Source organism: Folsomia candida, unplaced genomic scaffold (assembly GCF_002217175.1).
Source record: "Folsomia candida strain VU population unplaced genomic scaffold, ASM221717v1 Fcan01_Sc018, whole genome shotgun sequence".
In the NCBI taxonomy this organism is placed as follows: Eukaryota; Metazoa; Arthropoda; class Collembola; order Entomobryomorpha; family Isotomidae; genus Folsomia; species Folsomia candida.
Window position 1 is genome coordinate 3220134 of NW_019091210.1, and position 20676 is coordinate 3240809.

The following is a 20676-nucleotide window of genomic DNA, read 5'->3' on the forward strand; positions in this document are numbered from 1 at the left end:
TTTGAAAGAGCAAGTCTTTACAAACAACATTTTGTTCGGCACTTGGGCAGATGCGCAAATTTCGGCACGTTATGGGCGCCGCAAGTTAGCAAAAACGCACGAAGTTGAGCTCGCGCTGGGAATTGCCCGAAAAATCGTGCGTTTTTGCGAACTTGCGGCGCCTATCGAGTGCTGAAATTTGCGCATCTGCCCAAGTGCCGAACCAAATGTTGTTTGTAAAGACTTGCTCTTTCAAACTAATAAGGTCAAAAAATTATCTGGGCTGAACATGGTTTGCGCCTCCATTGTAAGTATATAAACTTCTCCCACCCTTTCCCTACAACGTTAATGTCTCCCAACTTCGGCGGTCACTGGACAGTACATACGAAATGACATATGTACCTGAAATTAACAAATTACGCAGTTGTAAAGGGTTCTTATGTACACATAAATAATGCACATGACCTCAAGTTTGTCAAGTTCAATCTTCTGCCTTCCTTCCTTATTTTATTGATTAAGAAATGCATAAAAAACAATTCCGCAATGATACCAGTTGTTGAATAGAACACTGTATGTACATACATGCAAATGTACAAACGTACATATGTACAAGGTGTACATATTTTGTACTCATTTATCAGATTGTGTCACAAACAGTTCTTAGTCTGCAACAACAATACGCTGTTAAAGCACCAATGTACCTTTCTTTGCCAACACTCTAAAGAATGTGGCCACTGATGTAAAATATAGGGTGAACTTTTACATTTAAAATCTAACAGTAATATACGAGGTCTGAATGAACTTTATGTTGAAAAGATATTTATTTAGCATTGAAATGTTTTGCGTGCTGAATTGTTTAGTGTGCATTGGTTTATTGTAAAGAACCAACCGCATCCATGGCGAATTAAGAGATTTCCATAGCTCGTTCTTCAATTAATCTGACTTTTGAAAAGAATTAAACCCTGCAAGGTGAACTTATTCTTCTTCTTTCGTACAAAAACATTCTTTGTTCAATTCCGTTACTGTTCGTACCCTATAAACTCTTGAATAAAATGTAAACTGCATAAATACAAGCAGCACGTTGCACTTGATAAACATTCACAGTTTGACATCATAAAACGGTTTCATTTTCAATTGCCAAGCCTTCCTCGCAATGTTGTCATCATTATTTTTCGTAACGTTTGCAATTCTTGCAATCGGAAGTCATCAAGCGAATGGAACAGGTGAGAAATTCGGATTAGATTTTGGCCTAAGATTACAAGTACTTTACGAATAATAAATTTAAAGCTTTGTACAATTTACTAGTTAATAAAAAATAAAGGATCGGCTTTATTTGGTTTATGTCATGTATATACGTAGACAAATTTGTAGCAACTTATATTTAAAAAAGTTGGACGTGAATTGTAAATGCAAGAAAAATTACTTTGAAGTTTCAAATTCTTAATTTAAAAAGTCAGCTAAATTTAATTCTTTAAATTTGAAGTTGGCCCAGACGAGTGTGCCCTTATCCAATGTGCGCAAGGGTTCCGGTGTCAATTTAGCAACGGACGTGCAACTTGCCAACGAATTCGTGGTAAATGCGTCATATTATTTTTAATTAAACTTAACATTTATTCATCAAAAAATGTACTGATTAACATTTGAACTCAGAAGGTGGATCACCTGGTCCAGGAGGACCTCCTCGACTCACATGTGCCAATATTCGCTGTGGGCGGGGGACTTTTTGCGTCTTGCTGCAAGTGAATTGTTATCGAGCACCGTGTTTCCCAACGGTTCCGAGATGTGTGCCGCGTCGTGGGGGAAGATTTAATTGATAATCCGGTTGGTAATGTACAGTAATGAAGACTTGATCAATTTTGTTTTCCCAAAAAATTTGCAAGAATTAAGTTCGATAATCGGACACATTAATTTGTTAGACGTTTATTTGTACTGCTTTTATAGGAAATTAAAGTAATTTATTTTCAAAAAATTATGATTTTGTAATTGCATAGATATCCCTAAATTAAAAAAAACTTTAGTGATTTTAAACCAATGAAATATTTTTTCTTGTAATATGTTGATTTAGATGCTGTCAAACTATAAGTCGTAACAAATTAATTATTGCTAATATGATTAGTTTTACAAATTAATGAAATTATGAAATATCTACAATGACATGTTTTTAAAGAAACAATTTTTTATCGAAACCAAGAATCCTTGATTTCATTTCCAGGTGAACTACCCACTTTCTAAATATCTATTTGCGTTCCCCATCTCGAAACTGTACAAGAACCACGAGAAATGTAAGAACCGCAGAGAAAATCTGTAATGAATAAATATTTCAATTCAATCACTGATTAGCTTCCGCTTTATTAAATAAAATGAATCACTTTCTCTCTTACTAACCGATGTTAACAGCCGCCTATTCAGCGCGAAATATTCACCCGCCTGAAACTTCAACTTATCTCCAGATAACTCATGTATCATTCCAAAAACGGCATCTTTCGTGTCTCCACTCATCCAACTTTTCCGCATTCGGCACATCACTCTCAGCACGGCCTTCCGATTACTGTCCAATTTTCCCGCTTCAGTTCCCAAGTGATACATAATTTTGGCGCAAAGTATAATTGGAATAAGTCTCGAAAGTCCGGTGACAAATTGGCCTGACGCCGCCCAAATGATCCCAATAAACAAATATGCCAAAATTAACAAGGAATTGTACCCAACTTCAAATGCTATCCCGTTCCCGACAACAGATTCGTGTTTTCTCAATATTTGAACTACCCGGTGATAATTCAAAATACAGAGGTGCAGCTTTTCCTCGTCCAGAAATTTAGTCACTTTAACAATTGAATTGTTTTTCTCCTTTAAAAGAGGCGATATTCTAGTAAGAAACAAATCTCCTCCTCCTTTCCTTAATTTTTCTGACTCATTAAACTCTGAAAGCTCTGTCACAATCATTTCTAAACAGGCGTTCATAACTTGAATCGGAAACGTAATCCAGATCGACTGAAATACGTTAAGCGACCCCATAATATTCCACGCAACCACGGCTAACATCCCGGTAGCACGTTCCTGAAAGGTAAATCCACCTGGTAGCTTATCTTTAAAAAATGTATGTAATATGCAAAACATGGTGAAAATGTGGGCAATTAAGGTAAAGATGAGGGCAAGACTTCCAAGTACGGTGTGTCTCACTGAGGCGCGCAGAGATCTAAAAATTTGGCCATGTTTCGCCCAAGGTTCGAGACTGATGACAAAGTTCCCGGAAATATCACTGCTAGAAATTTGGTTAAAATCCGTTACCAACGAATCCCAGTAAGACAACATTCGTTTCGCGTTGAGAAGATGGACGGATATTTTAAACATGACCTGAAAACAGATTAGAACGCCGGTCACGTTGAAGGCGAGTTGTTCCGTGGACCGAGTCAGGTTGTACATGGTGGTTATCTTCCCTCCAAATGAGAAGTAGTGGGCGATAAGGAAAATTTGAAAGGCGAGAACTGCCAGGCTGGAAAATATGGGGAGGGTGGCCCAGGAAAATGTAAATTTCGTGCCATCATTAGTTTTAGAGATGGACATGGGAAAGTATCCGATAAATTGAGATATTCTGCTTCCGAGAGAGATTATAGATATTAAATTGGTCTCGAGAGATGAGCGAGAGAAAGGTTTGGTAGCGGGTTCCATAATTTATTGGAAATTATGTATCGTGAACAAAGTGTTCGGTGCGATGAGATTATAGCAACTAAAGAAATAAATTGAGAAAAATGCTATTTCACGACTCGTCACACAATTTCCCGTAATTAGTTTACACTGGGATGGACTGGCTAGTCAGATACTGCAATTCATGTAAATATGTACATTCAGCATACTTTTTCTTAAGTTGCTTTTATCCTTCACTCCTTTGCAACTTGAGCCATTAATATGGTTCAATTATTGCGGAATTTACTGTGGAGTAAGCAATAAACGGGTTTAAATAGCCTAAAATTTACTGTTTTTTATAATCGTCTTAACATTACAAATTACAATGGAAAGAAATCTAAGTTTGTGAAGTTAGAAAAAGGTTAAGGAAATTACTGAAATTAGTCCCGATAAGTAAGCGTTTTGAGTGCTCTCGTTGCTAATTAATTTCGTTTCCGGGCTAATTAGGTTATTAAGCAAACCAATTGCAACTTGGACAAAGAATTATGGAGGCTATGTACATTACAAGAAACGCCCAACATTGTAAACAAATGACTCCGGCATGGACTATGGACATTAAACCAAATTGGTCGTTCCTAGTGACGTCATTTATAAAACATTGCCGAATATGTAGCTACATATGTATGCATGGCTTATATTTTTTTACATCATTTAAATATGTAATTACTTATAATTTTGACATCATCCACAAAACGATTTTCTTAACAACTGTCAGGAGCCCATGGAACGTGGGGCAGATCATCTACGACAAGTCCTCTCTTAAACGGAAGGGTGGTCTCGGCACCTTGATCCACAAGCCGGATCGTGTCCAAGTCATCGAATTCTAGCGTTAATGTAATTACTCCACCATCAGCGGGCCAAGACATCATCCAGAAATCAGAATCGTATTCAGTGACGGAGAAAATAGATGGAGTCGTCTGTTCCAACCAGGCCAGGGCCCATTTTCCATACTCCCAATAAAGCTGGGGAACCCCAATAGAATTGTTTTTAAAGGAGATGGTAAACCCGCCTGGAAATATTAAACCGAAAATTTGGTAAATAATTTTTGAGGAAATTTACGCAGTTATTGGTAACTTTGTAAAATCCGTAGGTTTTGCAAAATCGAGAGAAGCCCTTGATCTGACAATGAGCTATTTACGAAAATTTGTTCCTGAGAAATATTTTTGTAAACGTTTGTAAATTTACGAATTTTACGAAGTTACTGACCCTGGCGTGAATTTCGTCAGTATGGCCAACGTAGCTACATATTTCTTAAATGCATATGAATGTTACGCAATTCCGTACCAAATTCCTATTCTAAATATAACTAACTATTATTTTAAAACGCTGAATTTTAGAAATCTATTTTATGTATGTAGTTACCGTTAAATCCATTTCCAAAAGCTCCAACGGCTTCTTCCTCAGAAATTTTAGGAGCAATTTTTTCTTCTTCGTAGATAAATTGGGATTGATGGTTGATAGTTTTTTGAGCATCAAATCTTGGCGGAGTAATTGCAGCTTTCTTTTTTAGTGACAAGTCCCGCTTTTTAGTAACATTGTCTAAATTCATAGGGGACAGCAAATTAGGTAATTAAGAAACATTTCTAAATTAATTATGTATCTGCACTTCATAAATTTTAATCTGAATACTTCGCAATAATTGGAAGATTTCATTATGCAGGGCCCATTGTGGCATGACGAAGAGAGGACCAGGGCCACTCGCTGTGGTAAAAATGCCCAATCCCAATTCGGGATAAGTGCTCATCAAGGATTCGAACGGAGGGAGATAACCATCATGAAAAACTTTCAACCATCCGTCATACATCGCTACGCCAAGGCAAAGACCGTACCCCATCCAGATATCTGGGACAAGTTCGGGATCCTCGGATGTTTTGAGGAACCCGGAAAGTAAAGGGTTGGACGGGACGCTCAGCCAGGCCATGACTTCCTGGGAATTTAAATATAAATTAACTATATTAAGCAGTTTTTTATTCAACTGGGATGAAAATTACATACTTACTTCCGGAACTATTTGCGTATCCCCGACTTTTCCCCGGTTAAGGAAGAAGTCCATATATTTAGCCATATCGTTCGCATTGCTAAGAATACCGCCGGCTGCATTGGCAACTACGACGCTCCTTTGATTTTCATTCATATTAACGATACTTTTCTACTCATATCATCAATTTATTAGCATTTTCATTCGTGTAACTGACTCGGGGGAAAAATTTTCATAAAATAGCAAATTTTTATCAAAAAATTAATTTACGGAAATGTGCAAATTGAAATTGTGTAGATCATTTTAATTTGTTTAGTTTTGAACTACGAAACGCACAGATTTTATCATGCTACTAATAACGATGTTGCGTACTTGATGCACGTCATACTTAATATAAATATTTGTCACTTTACATACTTTAAGATCTCTGAATTATAGCGAATGTGTTGATCATCCTTCCACAAGTATGGGATGGCTCGCTGCATCATATTGTTATGATCGTCCGTCTCCTTTATCAGTGTTGTGTCACTCATTCTAATTGAGGAGAGGAGGTTGCGTAACTACATACATAAAAAATAAGTAATGTACAGTGTCGGACAGATTTCTACGTCCACATAGTCGCGTCAATTTCATTTTCAAATTGTCACTGAACTACTGAACCAATTTTCATCATTGATATATCAAATTCTCACAAATTTAACGTAATTTCATAGCACATTATTAGTTTTCCGCTAAAAAATTTATTTTAGGCCAGAGATGTATTTTAATTCAAAATGAAAACAATTGGATGGACAAAAGTCAACGTCCAGTCAGAGAAAACATACAAAAAAAACTGTAATTTATAAGGAATGTTATAACAATTAATTTTTAATATTTGGTTGGGCCTCCGTTCGCTTTAAGGACGGCTTCAAGGCGTCGAGTCTTTGAGTTTACCAAATTCTTGGTCACATCTTCAGAAATGGTTTCCCAAACTTCACGAATTCTGGATTTAAGGCCCGGAATTCCTGAAAAAGATTGTTTTCTTATTTCTCTTTCAATGTGGTCGCACAGATGCTCAATGGGATTCAAGTCTGGAGATTGGGGAGGCCATTCTAGCTTCGGAATTTTTTTTTCTTGAAGTATTCCATGGTGGACTTGGCAGAGTGTTTCGGATCGTTGTCTTGTTGGAAGGCAAATCGTCGTCCAAGTCCAAGTTTTCGAACAGATTCCTGGATATTACGGTCAAGTATTCCCTGGTACTTGTATTGGTCCATAATTCCGTTAATAAATTCCATTTTTCCTGCCCCACTTGAAGCCATGCATCCCCACATCATTACCGACCCGCCGCCGTGCTTAACTGTGGGGTTGAGATTTTTTGGATTCAAAGCTTCTTTTGGATATCTCCACACTCTACGACGCCCATCTGACCCAAAGACATTGAACTTTGACTCGTCAGTCCATAAAATATGTCCCAGAATGTTTGTGGCTTGGAAATGTGGTCTCTGGCAAACTTCACTCGTTTGGTTGCATTCCTCGGTACAATAAGAGGTTTCCGGACTGCTCTGTGGGATTTCAAATTTCCCTTATTCAGTGTTCTTTGGATGGTCATAGGACTAACCTGTTTGCCGAACATCTCCTTGATCTCGGTAGATAGCTTTGGAGCACTAAGTGAGGGTGTAACGTTGACTTTGTTGAGCACGTGGCGTACTTCTCGGTGAGCCAAAATGGGTTTTCGACCACTTCTGACCTTGTTTTGGACTGAACCATTAGCTTTAAAGTTCTTAATGATTGTCTGGATGGTTGTCCTTGCTAATTTATACTTGGTCCATATTTGTCTCTGCGACAGCCCCCTTTTTGTCCACCCTTCCAGTCCTGAATGACAAGATCTCGAATAGCGATAGGAATTTCCTTGCGTGTCGACGCCATCATATTTTTCTGGAAGAAAATTATTTAAAAATTAATGCGGCATATGTTATTGATAGATTTATTAAGTTACCTGATTTTATAAATTGGAGAGATTTTTGTTGTTGACAATTAAAGTGAAGTGGACGTAGACTTTTGTCCGCTCAAATTTCATCCTCTCTCGCTCTGCACTATGATTCTCAGTTTTCCCAGAATTTTCAGAAATAACTCATATGTTTTATGAAATTACGTTAAATTTGTGAGAATTTGATATATCAATGATGAAAATTGGTTCAGTAATTCAGTGACAATTTGAAAATGAAATTGACGCGACTATGTGGACGTAGACATCTGTCCGACACTGTACCAATCTTATCTTATGTAGCAGGCACTTGTAACACACTTTATGACCATATTACTAATTCATGCCAAGCAAATTTAGGCACGAATAAACTTAAATGCAAAATAATTGTATGTGTGTATGTGTGTATGAAGTGCTAAATTTTTGCAGATCTTACCATCTCATCAAACGTAGAATTAGCCATGTGACCAATTATATGTCCAGCTATTCCGATAAGTCCATTGTTGTAGAGAAACCCATCCCGAAGTCCGCATTGTTCGAGGGAATATCTTTGTCGGCTGCGCATAAAATAGTAGGACGAAAGTTATTTTAAAATTGTATATACCGTAGAATTTTGAAATCACTAATATGTACGTACTAGTAAAAATCGTCCTCCCCCTCGTAAGCACTGACCCACATTCCAGTATATTCCGGCAGCGTGCAAACCCGGTGGGCCAAGAGGTCTTTAAACGTCACCTTTTCCGAGCGGTATCTGTCTCCTAGGGTGAAATTATAGCTGGGAGCAAGAATTCGAATCGGTACGTCTAACACGGACCCTCCTAACGTTGGGTATCGTTCGGACAAATATTTAATGATCACGATGGCCGTGAAGCTCTTGGAAATTGATCCGATCGCGAAGAGTGTGTTGTTACCGGCGGGTAAGCCATTTTCTCGATCGCGTAATCCGTATCCCTTGTTGTAGACAGATTCTCCAAAAACGATCGACAATCCGAGCGCCGAAACGTTTTGGGTCTGCATTACTGCATCGATAAGGGAGTCGATTTGTATCCGGGTTTCGGGTGGGATACCATTTTGGGCGGAGGTAAATGAGGTAAGAATCAGTGAAGCCAGGAACAATGTGGTACGAATTTTGATTAAATTTGCCATTTTTTAAGTAATATTTCACTTGTTTGTGGTAATGATGAATATTTTTGAATGATTGCTCATCTGTCATACAGCATATGTCACTTTTAAACATTATTATTTTGTATATATGCTGAATAATTTGTTATCGTGGCAGGTGTGACAAGGTAGCTTTAGTAGGTCGTGATTCATCCACTATTTTACAGATGAACAATGCACTTACTCCTGCTTATCAGCAAAATGTGATGCGTGTTGTGTACCCTAATTAATAAGAGTAGAGTGGATTCGATTTACTTATTAAAATGACATTATATCAATTAAATGCATGCTTTGGCTTGACAGATTTGTACAACAATTGTCTTCCAATATAAATATGTGCATAAATGTTTCTAACTCTACGATACATGGTTTTGATTTTAATTTTGTTAATATGAATAATAATTTATGTTTTACGTCTTAACTCTGTCCATTAATCATATTAGTAAATCTGAACCTAATAATCACATATATTTAAATAGATGTTATATACATATATATAAATATATGTTGTATATCTCTCTAATATCTGATCTCTAAGAGTTCCCATGAATCGGTAAGATGTAAACACATAAATAATTATTCATGTTAACAAAATTAAAATCAAACCCATATATCGTAGAGTTATAACTATACGATAAGCAATATCTGGATCGGTTATTTACAAATTATAATTCTGCCTACGATTATTAAATTATCACATTATTTGCTAAATTATAACGCTATTAATGAAATTGTCATATGTACTAAATACTGAATGAAGTATTTATTTCCCCTAAGACGAAACTCTAATTTTCACATTATCACTGATAAATACTTACGAAACTTGCAACTCAATGGGGAATTATGCCCGAAAAATTTTACGAGAATATAATCAATTACACAAACCAATCATCATACATGATGGGAACCTCCCTCTCATTCGCATCACCCCAAAAGCAAAAATCTTTTCTTCTTAAATTCATATTCTTTCTTAACTCAATAAAACAACTGCATTCATTATAATGTGCTTGATACCCAATTTTTAGTAACTTAACACTTTGAAATTTTGCAATGTTAGTGTCATGCTCGCACACATGAAGGTATTCCATGCCCTCAATATTTCTAGTTACAAGATGCCTAAACCTTGTCACGTTCGGAAACAATTTGAAAAGCTTACAAATGAATTCAGCGTCACACTGGCTAATCAATGAGACAAGTAGCGACTTAATTTGTGGGATTGTTTCTCCCTCCGCGATAAGATCGAAGGGAAATAGATACTCCCAAACGTCAAAGTCATTTTCTCCTAGCATAATTAAAAGCAGATGTTCCAAGGCTGGAAGAGTTGTCGAAAAATTTGCATGACCACCCTACAAGGAAATAAAATACAGTTATTTTCAATACAGGGGGTTAATTAAGGTATTCATAATTACTTCACATCTTTAGTATTCATCGTATCGTTATTAAATAGGTTACGACAGTCATAAGCGTTGCAAGATTTTGTCTTTAAGAATCACGTTACGAACAAATTTAAGACGCTTAACCCCTTGGGTTTTCTTCGTAAACTATCCAAAGCAGGAACAAAAAATGTGAACTAGATGTGCACAACATAAACATGGATAATACAGATAAAATGTGGAAAAGAAATAATATGAGATTTGTATTTTCCGTATTTATTATAAATAGTCTAGATTTTTTTTGTCCGTACCTTTTTACTAGCCACAATTTGGCGTCTAACTATATGTCGTCTTGTCCATATGAATTCTCTAACCCTACTATGGATACGAAGAAATAATGAATACCCTCAATACTGTTCAGATTTGAGTTATCCATATCCTGTATATTCTTACCAGTACAAGTTTCCGTATGTTTAGCACGTCTGGTTGATCCGGTCTCCAGGCGTCGCGTCGAAACTCGTATTGCTTTCGTGAATAAACAGTCAAGCCAAGATATTTTAATTTTGGCAAGTATGGAAGAGTAATATCATAGCCAGAAACAACCCGATAATGCAGCAGGTATAATCTAACGTCTCTAAACAATGAGCATTTCTAACAAGTAAACGTAAAATTTCATCCAACACCTGGAAATTTGTCTCGTAGTCTTCCAAATACTGCTTTGTGCGAAGATATAAGTGTTTCAAATTACAAAATGTCTTAATTGGGTGCAAATTTTCGTACATGGAATCAGTGAAAATGCGTAACCCTTCAAGATTTGGGAAAGCTGAGGGATTATTGGCAATTAGTTTCGTGACAAATTTCAAGCAACGATAGTCATAATCGGGGCAAACCAGGGGTTCAATACTTCTCTCCCAACCTCTTGCATCTAGGAATTTTATCGTGTTGAATAGTGGTAACAGAGTTGAAATCCAATTGTCCAAAAGAGGGTGGTAATTTTGCTCAAGTTCGACGGATCTGATGGCATACAGGTCATCTTCGTCTAGGTCCTTCTACCGTAAAGAATGGTACGTACATAAATATGACACGATTTTTTCATACATATGCATACTCTTAAAAATGATGTTACCCTTTTAGAAAGTAAGTAAGTACACTCTGAATTATATGTTAAGTTAAGTACATGTACTTAACTTAACATTTACTCTGGATTTGGTATAATATGCATATTATACCAAATCCAGAGTAAATTTTACTCTTTATCGACTTAACGTTACGCTGGATCCAGTATACATAGTTTACTTAATATATATAGAATTGTGAATTAGGACTGTATTTACATCTCAAAAGGAGAAGTTTACTTTTAAGAGTACATACTCCTAAAAATGATAATATAAATCCGTGTAGTACTATCGTGTCACAAGTCCCATGTCATATCCATTTTTTTAAATGTCAATGCCGAAATATTTGACATTTGTGACAAGTACTTAGGACAATTTTTGATTTGTGGAATTAATTACATAAAAATTAAAATGCCACAATAATTATTTATCATGTTTATTTGTCATGTTACTGAGTAGTTCTCATACGTTTTGACACTTTTGCATTGATACATCACGTTATAAATTTAATAAAACCCTAATTTCTGCCATGTATTTACATCAATGTAAATACAGAGCATCATGACAAATTAAAAATGTAAATCTCAACTCGTAAGCAGGTTGCTACAACTCTAAATTACTTACATTATGAAAGTGAAGTCCAAGAATGTCTAGAGAGAAGGGTACTTTTCTACATAAATGTTTCAACCCTTCCTCCGTCCAGTCGAGAAGATCCAGCGATAAAGTCTTTAAACCGGGCATCCCATGAAAAAGTCTGGACAATAATTTCCCTTCTTGCTCATTGCGGACCATCGTTTCAAGACGCAGATCTCGAACGAGCTGCAACGTCCCGGATAATAAATCCATGATTGAAGATGCCGAACCAGTGGAAACATTTATGACTTGATTGTAGAGGTGGTCGTACAACCCTTCGAAGAATTGTGATCTGTTAATATAAGTCCACAAACTTTTTGGGAGAAATGAAAGTTGTAAATTATACTCAACTTGGTATTTCTCGACGAATTGGATGAGATTCCTGGCCTTAGATTGTTTGAAAGTGGACGGTGTTATAAAAATAGTTATTGCAAAACACTTTGCTGCTTCGTAGTCCCATAATTTGCAAACGAACCGTGCAGTTTGAAGAGTCGTTGGTGGCACAAATTTGAGGACGTTGCTTAATATCTGGAACGTGGATAATTCATACCATTTATAAATATGTAAATTAACGCGAATATGTATGTATGTACATATTATTTGTTTAGCGTAATGCTCGAACTTACCAATCTGTTGTTTAAAGGGGATGTATCCATTTCGTGCTTAACTTAATTGCAAAGGTTGAATGCAAATTACACTTTTGATTTGAGGATATAAAGCAGGACGAGTATATCAAATATTTGAATATGTTATGTATGCTTCGAGAATTTGCGTTGAATATGGACGGATTTAATAATATTATTAAGCGAATAAACGTTGTGCTTTTTATATTTTATGTATGTACATATGTAAATGTGCGTAAGTACATATATATGGTACATAAATATGTATTACAAGCACAAAGGAGAGAAAGTGAAAGGAAAAGTCCCGTTGATCCTAACAAAGGTCGGAACGGTTCTTAAGAATGAAACCATTGTAGACATTGATGCTCTGTATCCATATATTTAGGCAGAGTTGCCACTAATTTTAGAAACATTTACGAGCATTAGTGATATATGTGTTTATTAAATAAATTGCCACCGATCAAAAATTGCTCTATGTAAACAGGACCAGGGTTTCGATTGGTAAAAACCAAATTGACCAGGGCAGCGGGAAAAAGTGGGAAAAAGGCATTTTTACCACCCACCAAAAATAGGTGGAAAATGGGAAAAATTGAAGAAATGGGAAAAACTCTGGTTTGGGGCAACCAGACACAACTTCTTTAAAACTGAAGATTTTCCAAATTTGACTTCATATTCGTGTTCTCCATCAAATTCTGAGAAAATAAGTTGGTAATACGGCTCATTTCGAACAATCTCTAAAATTAACATGTGTTCATATGGGAAAAGTAGAAAAACAATCAAAATTGTTCAAAAGTGCCTGTATTACATATCAAAATTTTCATAAATTCGTGGAGATGACGAATATGAAGTCCAATTCCGAAATTAAAATGGGAAAAAAATTAAAAAAAATTAAAATTATTGATTATTAAAGAAGTTAGCTTTCTCCATAACTAACTACATGGGCAGCCATATTTTCCCATTTTAGACTGTAAAAACCGTTTTTCCCGGTTTTTACCACTTTTTCCCACCTGCCGTGGTAAAAAATCGTTTTTGACGGGAAAAACGAAACCCTTAACAGGACAATTTAGTAATTTATAAATTTTCGGATCCCCCAATTTTCTTACATAATTCAATATATACACAGAAATTTCAGTAGGAACGATTTTAAGTAAATTTTTCAGTAAAAAAGGAATGCATGAATTCTGGAAATTTTTCATAATATTCGGCACATGTTTTCTCATCTGCAAATACATCTTCCTTGTTTCTGAAATTAATAAATTAATACATTTCAATTTAGGATTTTAATAAAGAATTCCAAAGCTGTGATAAACATATATTTAGAAGCCAATTACTTTATAATTACGCAGACCGCCTTATCCACCAAAGGTTGATCTTGATACACTTTCCCCAACAAATAAATCTCCAGTGCGGTCTCGACCTTAATTCCGGCGTAGATTAGCTTGCTGCATGTTCTCGTCAGGCGGTGCAATTCGTACCGATCCGACAGTTTGTACAGGTCAATGGCTCCTTGAAGGTCAAGGTCGTCCGTGGATCCTTGATACATCCAGTTCATCATGTCCATCACGGTGGCGTACTCATCAACTATGACGACCTTGTTTTCATTCGATTCTAAATTTTCACCTTGAAACATTTTTCGGAAAACGGGGCTCCTTTCTAAGTAAAAATTGACCGCATTTCTATGTAATTTACTCCGATTTACTCCGATTTTGATTAGTTTACACTGAGAATATTCACTACGAGTTCGCAAAAAATTTGGCTTGAAGATTCATTTGCGAACTTGGGCATTTTCCAAAGGTACAGTAGAATGTAGCTTTCAAAATTATTTTGCCATGCGAACTTGTAATGAATACCCCCATTATGTGCACAAATTTAGTATGACCACGTACTGCAAAGAATGAACTTATGGGCAGGGATTTCTTTCTCGTCGCAGACAATTGTCACGTCTGATAAAAATTTGGACATGAAATAATCCGAAAAACTTTCTGTGGAAATGGTATCGTCGTCAGCTTCATCAAAAGCGCTTAAATGCCGGACCAGAGGTTCTGAAATTTTAACAAATTAACTTTTGCACCTTATAAATAAGTTGGGAATAAAAATTTAAGAATTCTTCATAAATAATGAAGCAATTCATTGATAAATACGTAAAATCTGTACGTTTTGTGACATAATTTTTTACGAAAGTTTACAAAATAAAAAGACGCCATTGATTTGTGCAAGTCTACAAAAATTTTCAAATCTTGAATGTGGAAGCTAATTTTCTTTACAAATATTTGCAAAATTTTGTAAAAGTTTTTAGGTTAATTACAAAATATTTCACATTATCAAGGACTGCTTCATTATTTATTACCAGTTTCCATCAGAAAGTCCATCGTCACTTTGATGGAGTCGACCTTATCGGGGAAATGTGGCCCAAAAACGAAAGTACGATCATATTTCATCCCATTGGTAGTATCCCGAATGTACGGCGCCCCCTCAATGGAGGACAAGGACTTTATTCCGACACGGATTAGGACCGTGATCTTGACCAATTTAACGACTGGCTTTACAGGTTTTTCCACCAATGCGAAAGATACCTTGACGTGTCCATTTGATCTCGTAATTTCTGCAGAACTATTATGCAAACATACAAATTAGCGTAGAATGTGATCATTATTCCATTAATCGTGTGTTTACTTAATGAAATAAAATTCTAAAATATTTCAAAAAAGAACACAACTTGAATGGAAATTGATTTTTGAAACGACAATGGACTGACAGCAAAATTTATTAAGATTCCTTAATCATCAACAGATACTTAAGTAATATCTGTATTTTGCAGTTTATCTTTAAATTCACAACATTTTGAACCATAATTAAGTTCATAGTTTAGGCTCGGAAAAGAATAATAAATATGAATAAAATCTCACTCCTAAAAATGTATCAAGTTGATGTTCTCTAATTTAAAAATTAAAATCATTTCAAATAAAATTTTATGTATATTCGTACCATTCATAATCCAACTTTGTAAGTGTCCCATACCCAAATTTGGGGCTACGAATAATTAATGTAGGAAATGACGTGTTCTCGTTCATCATTATGGTATCGGCAGTAATTACCCAAATGTAATTCTCTTTCCAAGTATTCATCTGTATATTATAAATGAGGAAAATTTTAACCGGTTAACTAAATATTTAACAAGATTTGCATGTACTCACAGTGGCGATGCTGTTGGCAAGGATGGGTTTAGAAGTCGCCATTTTTGTCAACTTTTTTTGAAACTATTGGTATATTTTGAAATTGTGGATAAGTATGAAACAAATTGTTTTAATCCAGCTGGTAATGAGGGCTAAATGGCAATGACGAACTTATGTGTTACATAAGTTATCTGACTCGGTTATTGAAAGGCTTATCACGTATTTACGTTCATATGTACCAGGTGAAAAATTGATAAGTAGAGTTGTCCTGAGAAATTGATAACACTGACATGATCAAAGTTACATTTATCAAATTAAATGTTTATGTAAGATTTATTAGGCTATGTTTACACACGATTTATTAAATTAACGTAAATATTTACCGGTGACATAGATAATTGTTGGATGAATTCCTTACATGCGTATTCTTCAGGTCTGATTGATGACTTCCTTACCAGTCACGATTATGTAATGAGTCATTACTAATGACCGACAAGCAGGGTTTGAACTATGATAACCATGATTTGTCATTTCGGCGTGATTCTGTGATTTCTTCACAAATTTTGATTTCTGTCGTTCGTGATTTAACGATGGGAAAGTTATATGCACAGCTTATTTAAAAATACAGGACAAAGTCATGATGATATTTTTGGACAAACCAGAAAAATTGTTGGTTATTAAAAATGCTAAGGACAACGAACACTTTTCATTTTATCATTGCTGTTCAAATTTCTTGCACACGTGCGCAAGCCGGATTATGACGCGACATCCGGTCTGAAATCTGAAATCAAATTGACCAATTTTGAAACTTTACTCAACACCCACACCTGAAGCCACAAAAACAAATTAATCCAAGTTTATGTATGTAGTGACGAGCGGCTTAAAAACTCTAAGTCGACAAACAGGAAAACATTACCTAAATTAGTACACATATGCAGATGTACATAGCACCACTTTATGGTAATATATGTATGCGTATATCGTTAAACATATGTACATTCGTTGCAAACGAAATGTTACAAAAGGGTGAAACTAGACCTGGCTCTTCCGTATATAATTAACTATAGGGGGTGGGAGTGGGGAACCCCTGATGAGATCGGAAGGAGGGTGAATGGAGACTGATGCATGGAGTGGACGCATAAATAGGAGAAAATAAATAAAAATGTGCAAATATGTATGTATATAAATATGAAATTGTCATCGATTTATTTACATGATTATTTATTTAATCAAAACAAAATCTTCAAAACCGAAACGCTTCCTCGATATCAGTCCTCAGAAGAAGGTCATCTACATCTCCACCTATGAGAAAAGGAAAAATGCAAATGCGAAAACATTTACAAAATGAAATACGGTATAAACGGACGTCAGGTATCTTATGAGGTCCCTCGTGGGCGCATCCCGGGGGACCGATAATGGAGGCAGACCCCATCACTTTTATCGGACCCTGACCTACACACATTTGTTATTGTAGCAGTCGCAATTAGATGTTAAAGTTGCAATATGTAGTAATTTTTAAAAAATGGTTAGTGTAACGATGTGCAAGTTGATGTAAAAAAATACGACGCCCATAAATCAGCTAACACATATACATATATGTATGCACCTTCAATAAACTCTTACAAACCGATATAAAAAAGTAGCGTCAGAATGATCGAAATGTCGTTTAAAATTCCACCGTATCTGACAATTATGTATTTTTGACCCTTGACCTCGTCCTCAAGGTCATGAGGTCATAAATATTATTGTCCTTGAAATCGCCGCCAAATTTCCTTGGAAATGACATCCCATATGACAATTATGTCTTTTTGACCTTTGACCTCGTCCTCAAGGTCATGAGGTCAAAAATATTAACGTCCTTGAAATCGCTGTCAAATTTCCTTCAAAATGACACCCCATATGACAATCATGTATTTTGTGACCTTTGACCTTGTCCTCAAGGTCATGAGGTCAAACATTTTGACACCATTGAATTCGTGGTGAAATTTCCTTTAAAATGACACCCCATATGAAAATTACAGTTAAATTTAATTTGGACCACACCCCCTGGCGCGGTGGGGTGTGGTCTGATTGACCCCACTTTCGAACTCGGTCGAGAACTAAAAATTAGAAGCACAATGGCGAAAACCGCGTTTGATTATCTTGACTCGTTCTGGAGATATCCTGCTGACGGACGGACAGACGGACGGACAGACGGACGGACAAAACGATCACAATAAGTAGCTGACGCTACTTAATAATATGTTAAAAGCTGTATGTATGAATTTTTATGTAAAAAGTTAAGGAGACAAAGTGTCTCAAATTCCCAGATTTGAAAGGAGCGGTGTGATTGGATTGGAGGTTATTCTTTATTCTTTTTAGTGTGTTAAGTATATGGAGAGCACGCCGTTCTTTTTACTTACCAAGCAGACACGCAGTAGTGAAGGTGTGGAATTTTAAGTCGTGAAAGTAGTTATTTTTGGGTTGACAATTAGCCAGTAAAATTGTTTAATAAAGTAGTAGTTTGTTTGTCATTTAACAATACGACCTCTGAAAGTGTATTATTTCCATCAACGAATAATAATACGTTATATTTCACATTAGAAAGGGCTCTTATTAACTTCAACCGAGACACATTAAGTAGAAGCGTTTTCTCGGGTAGAGATTAGTCGGGCGTTCTACAAATACATACCCGGGCTGCTCACGACCACTTTTCGGAAAACTTCCTTGTTGACGAGGCGTCTGTCACGCCACAATTCGCGTCTACACCACCAGCGTCTGATAACCACAGTTGCCACAATTCCACACACAAGTATGGCGGCGGCGATTCCCATACCAACAAACACACCTATATACGCAATAATAATCAAAATTAGTAATACGACGATGATGATGAAGATGCATATGTTTGCATATGTACATACATAAGTATTTTTATAAGCTTGCTTAATAACGCAAAAAGAGGTGGGCGGGTAGTCACGGCCCAATGAAATCGTGTGTATGTGACGCGTGTTAAAAAGGGATGGGTGGGTGTAAAAAAAATTATGCGTTATGAAGTTAGCAACGTCCCCCTTACCCATGGCGAACCCTTCTCCTCCGCATTTAGGAGGAGGTGGGGTCGTCGTGGTCGTGAGAGACGAGCAGCCCTCCGTGGTAGCGATGGCCCTCCTGAGGAACTCATGGGGTGGGGCGCTTGGAGAGTCAGATCAGATATCTCAGACCCGTCTACTCGTACCCCCCAATAATTACCGTCCGCCACACATTCTCCGCAATTTTGTGGGAAGGACATCTGTCAAAAAATTAATTTAAAATAAACATTCGAATTTTATCATGAATGAAAGTGCACTACCTTTATTTAATTGATTATTTTGGTGTTGCGGTCCTAGATCATCAGTCACTCGTTCCCCTGGAGATGGATGGATCGTGAATGCATAGTCCGTAAGGAAAGTTTACCACGACTAAGGATTAGTTAGCTTTCAAGATAATCCCATTTGAGCATGTAAAAAGATATTCGGCCGGATACGAAGAATTTAGTTTGCATAGTTGCCAGCCCGGATGGGTGATTACATAATCAAACTTTTTTTGTTCACACAAAATGAATGTGCCAAAGCATAAACATAAAAATCATTAATACATTTCCTGTATCCAAGATTTCTCATATCTCCTAAATATTTTGCGATTAGCCACATTAACACTTACGTTTCGTACTTCAGGCCAGAAACATACTAAAGGAGTCCATATTATATTATGCAAACGCCTTTGAAATCCGTCATTGCATTAAATACAATGGTTAAATACCCCTGTTTTACTCAGCATGCTACCCATGTATTTAGGCAACTGTGGCGACATCTTGTCTAGGATCAAATTTTGTGACACCAGAAGCCAGAAAACAAATTAGTATAAATATGTATAATATTTCGTGATGAGCGGTTTAAAAATTCCAAGGCGACAAACCGGAAAACATTAACTAAAAGTAAATGTGACTTGTAAGGAAGTCATGAGACCTGAATGCGTATAAGGCATTCATCCGACAATTATCTATGTCTCCGTTAAATTTTTGCGTTAACTTAATAAACCTTAGGCAAACATAGGTTAAATCTTACAGCATTTACACACTTAATTTGATAAATATAACTTGCGACATGCACCGCAGAAGACACATGATGACTAGAAACTCATGCGGATGAATTGGGGAAAATTACCAAAAGAAAACAACAATGGGGTAAGATTTAGATTTAGCAACGGGTCGAAAAATTTTACTCAAGGTTGGACAAATTTTACCCAATTTTTGTGTCCTCTATTTTACGCAACTTTATTTAGTTGTGTAAAATAAAGAACTCTAGATAAACTTTATTTAGAGTCTAATGATGGCGATACATATATTTTGCATACCCATGGCGAACTCTTTTCTTCCCTCGATAGCAGATGGGGTTGACAAACAGCCCTTCATATTGGCGACGATCATCCGGAAGAAGTCTGGGGGTGGGTCGTCTACGGAGAAACAAATCTCAGACCCGTCTTCTTTCACTCCCCACAAGAAATCATTCTTCCCCACACAATCAACACAATTTTGAGGCAGAAAGGACATCTGCGAAGAAATTTTTTAAAAAACGTACGATAAGCATCTGTGAATCTTATCAAGAATTAAAAAACACTTACCTTTAATAGATAATTGATTATTTTTTATTTTGTGAATTGCTGTAGCTGTGGTTGGCTCGTTCTCGCTTGCTCGATTCGCCACTCCCGCACTTTTGCGTATGATATGCGGCAAATATGAGATTGCATATATATATATATCAGGAGAGCGGTTATGAATTACGAAAAATCGCTGAAGCATGTATATTTAGTATTTAGAAAAGCCAACATATTTAGTAAATATATATGTACGAAAAGCAAGAACTTTCGCATTTTACAAATATGCGACCTGATGTGTTTCTACTAATTTTGATGTTTAACATAAAAATCAAATTTCAAACTTTCTCATATTCGGCTCAAGTCACATATGTAGAAAAGCGTAG

General features: G+C 36.2%; 5 protein-coding genes and 1 long non-coding RNA gene across 8 annotated transcripts; 1 reads left to right on the top strand and 5 right to left on the bottom strand.

Moving 5' to 3' along the window:
* Positions 1–1061: 1061 nt before the first annotated feature.
* Positions 1062–2315, top strand: LOC110857283. The gene is made up of 3 exons (XR_002548645.2): positions 1062–1202; positions 1463–1552; positions 1630–2315. It is a non-coding gene; the product is annotated as an uncharacterized LOC110857283 (long non-coding RNA).
* LOC118438062 lies at positions 2164–4085 on the bottom strand. Its single transcript, XM_035857770.1, has 2 exons — positions 2365–4085; positions 2164–2281 (listed from the first exon to the last, which is right to left on the bottom strand). The coding sequence occupies exons 1-2, from the start codon at positions 3643–3645 to the stop codon at positions 2216–2218; spliced, it is 1347 nt and encodes a 448-aa protein (XP_035713663.1). The 5' UTR covers positions 3646–4085; the 3' UTR covers positions 2164–2215.
* Positions 4086–4244: 159 nt separating this feature from the next.
* Positions 4245–8837, bottom strand: LOC110857272. The gene is made up of 7 exons (XM_022105895.2): positions 8239–8837; positions 8038–8158; positions 6056–6198; positions 5660–5777; positions 5290–5587; positions 5023–5199; positions 4245–4669 (listed from the first exon to the last, which is right to left on the bottom strand). The coding sequence occupies exons 1-7, from the start codon at positions 8745–8747 to the stop codon at positions 4362–4364; spliced, it is 1674 nt and encodes a 557-aa protein (XP_021961587.1). The 5' UTR covers positions 8748–8837; the 3' UTR covers positions 4245–4361.
* A 1855-nt stretch (positions 8838–10692) lies between these two features.
* LOC118438136 lies at positions 10693–12696 on the bottom strand. Its single transcript, XM_035857936.1, has 3 exons — positions 12510–12696; positions 11875–12411; positions 10693–11184 (listed from the first exon to the last, which is right to left on the bottom strand). Exons 1-3 carry the CDS (start codon positions 12537–12539, stop codon positions 10693–10695), a joined length of 1059 nt encoding a protein of 352 aa, XP_035713829.1. The 5' UTR covers positions 12540–12696.
* Positions 12697–12928: 232 nt separating this feature from the next.
* Positions 12929–15848, bottom strand: LOC110857250 (protein maternal effect lethal 26). Its single transcript, XM_022105868.2, has 6 exons — positions 15701–15848; positions 15492–15631; positions 14854–15116; positions 14393–14548; positions 13838–14159; positions 12929–13749 (listed from the first exon to the last, which is right to left on the bottom strand). Exons 1-6 carry the CDS (start codon positions 15740–15742, stop codon positions 13650–13652), a joined length of 1023 nt encoding a protein of 340 aa, XP_021961560.1. The 5' UTR covers positions 15743–15848; the 3' UTR covers positions 12929–13649.
* Positions 15849–16860: 1012 nt separating this feature from the next.
* On the bottom strand, positions 16861–19366 carry LOC118437982. Of its 3 annotated transcripts, XM_035857603.1 has the most exons (5): positions 19008–19366; positions 18735–18947; positions 18351–18506; positions 17046–17131; positions 16861–16981 (listed from the first exon to the last, which is right to left on the bottom strand). In XM_035857603.1, exons 2-5 carry the CDS (start codon positions 18736–18738, stop codon positions 16970–16972), a joined length of 258 nt encoding a protein of 85 aa, XP_035713496.1. In that variant the 5' UTR covers positions 18739–18947; positions 19008–19366; the 3' UTR covers positions 16861–16969. The 3 variants fall into 3 exon arrangements, 2 of the variants coding, with proteins under 2 accessions (XP_035713496.1, XP_035713495.1); XM_035857602.1 differs by having other exon boundaries at positions 16861–17131; XR_004836522.1 differs by lacking the exons at positions 16861–16981; positions 17046–17131 and adding an exon at positions 17607–18208 and having other exon boundaries at positions 19008–19360.
* Positions 19367–20676: the final 1310 nt, after the last annotated feature.

Excerpts from the sequence above, each read along its gene's own strand:
- LOC118438062 (XM_035857770.1), bottom strand. The coding sequence starts at position 3,645 with ATGGAACCCGCTACCAAACCTTTCTCTCGCTCATCTCTCGAGACCAAT. Across the intron at positions 2,282-2,364 it reads ATAGGCGGCTGTTAACATCG|ATTTTCTCTGCGGTTCTTAC; the intron begins GTTAGTAAGAGA and ends TATTCATTACAG.
- LOC110857272 (XM_022105895.2), bottom strand. The coding sequence starts at position 8,747 with ATGGCAAATTTAATCAAAATTCGTACCACATTGTTCCTGGCTTCACTG. Across the intron at positions 8,159-8,238 it reads GGGGAGGACGATTTTTACTA|CCGACAAAGATATTCCCTCG; the intron begins GTACGTACATAT and ends TTTTATGCGCAG. Across the intron at positions 5,778-6,055 it reads TATAATTCAGAGATCTTAAA|GAGCGTCGTAGTTGCCAATG; the intron begins GTATGTAAAGTG and ends TGAAAATCAAAG.
- LOC118438136 (XM_035857936.1), bottom strand. The coding sequence starts at position 12,539 with ATGGATACATCCCCTTTAAACAACAGATTG. Across the intron at positions 12,412-12,509 it reads CCCCTTTAAACAACAGATTG|ATATTAAGCAACGTCCTCAA; the intron begins GTAAGTTCGAGC and ends TCCACGTTCCAG. Across the intron at positions 11,185-11,874 it reads TTGGACTTCACTTTCATAAT|AAGGACCTAGACGAAGATGA; the intron begins GTAAGTAATTTA and ends TCTTTACGGTAG.
- LOC110857250 (XM_022105868.2), bottom strand. The coding sequence starts at position 15,742 with ATGGCGACTTCTAAACCCATCCTTGCCAACAGCATCGCCACT. Across the intron at positions 15,117-15,491 it reads ACAAAGTTGGATTATGAATG|TTCTGCAGAAATTACGAGAT; the intron begins GTACGAATATAC and ends TTTGCATAATAG. Across the intron at positions 14,549-14,853 it reads GGACTTTCTGATGGAAACTG|AACCTCTGGTCCGGCATTTA; the intron begins GTAATAAATAAT and ends TTAAAATTTCAG.
- LOC118437982 (XM_035857602.1), bottom strand. Across the intron at positions 17,132-18,350 it reads AGTGGTCGTGAGCAGCCCGG|GTCAGGGTCCGATAAAAGTG; the intron begins GTATGTATTTGT and ends AAATGTGTGTAG.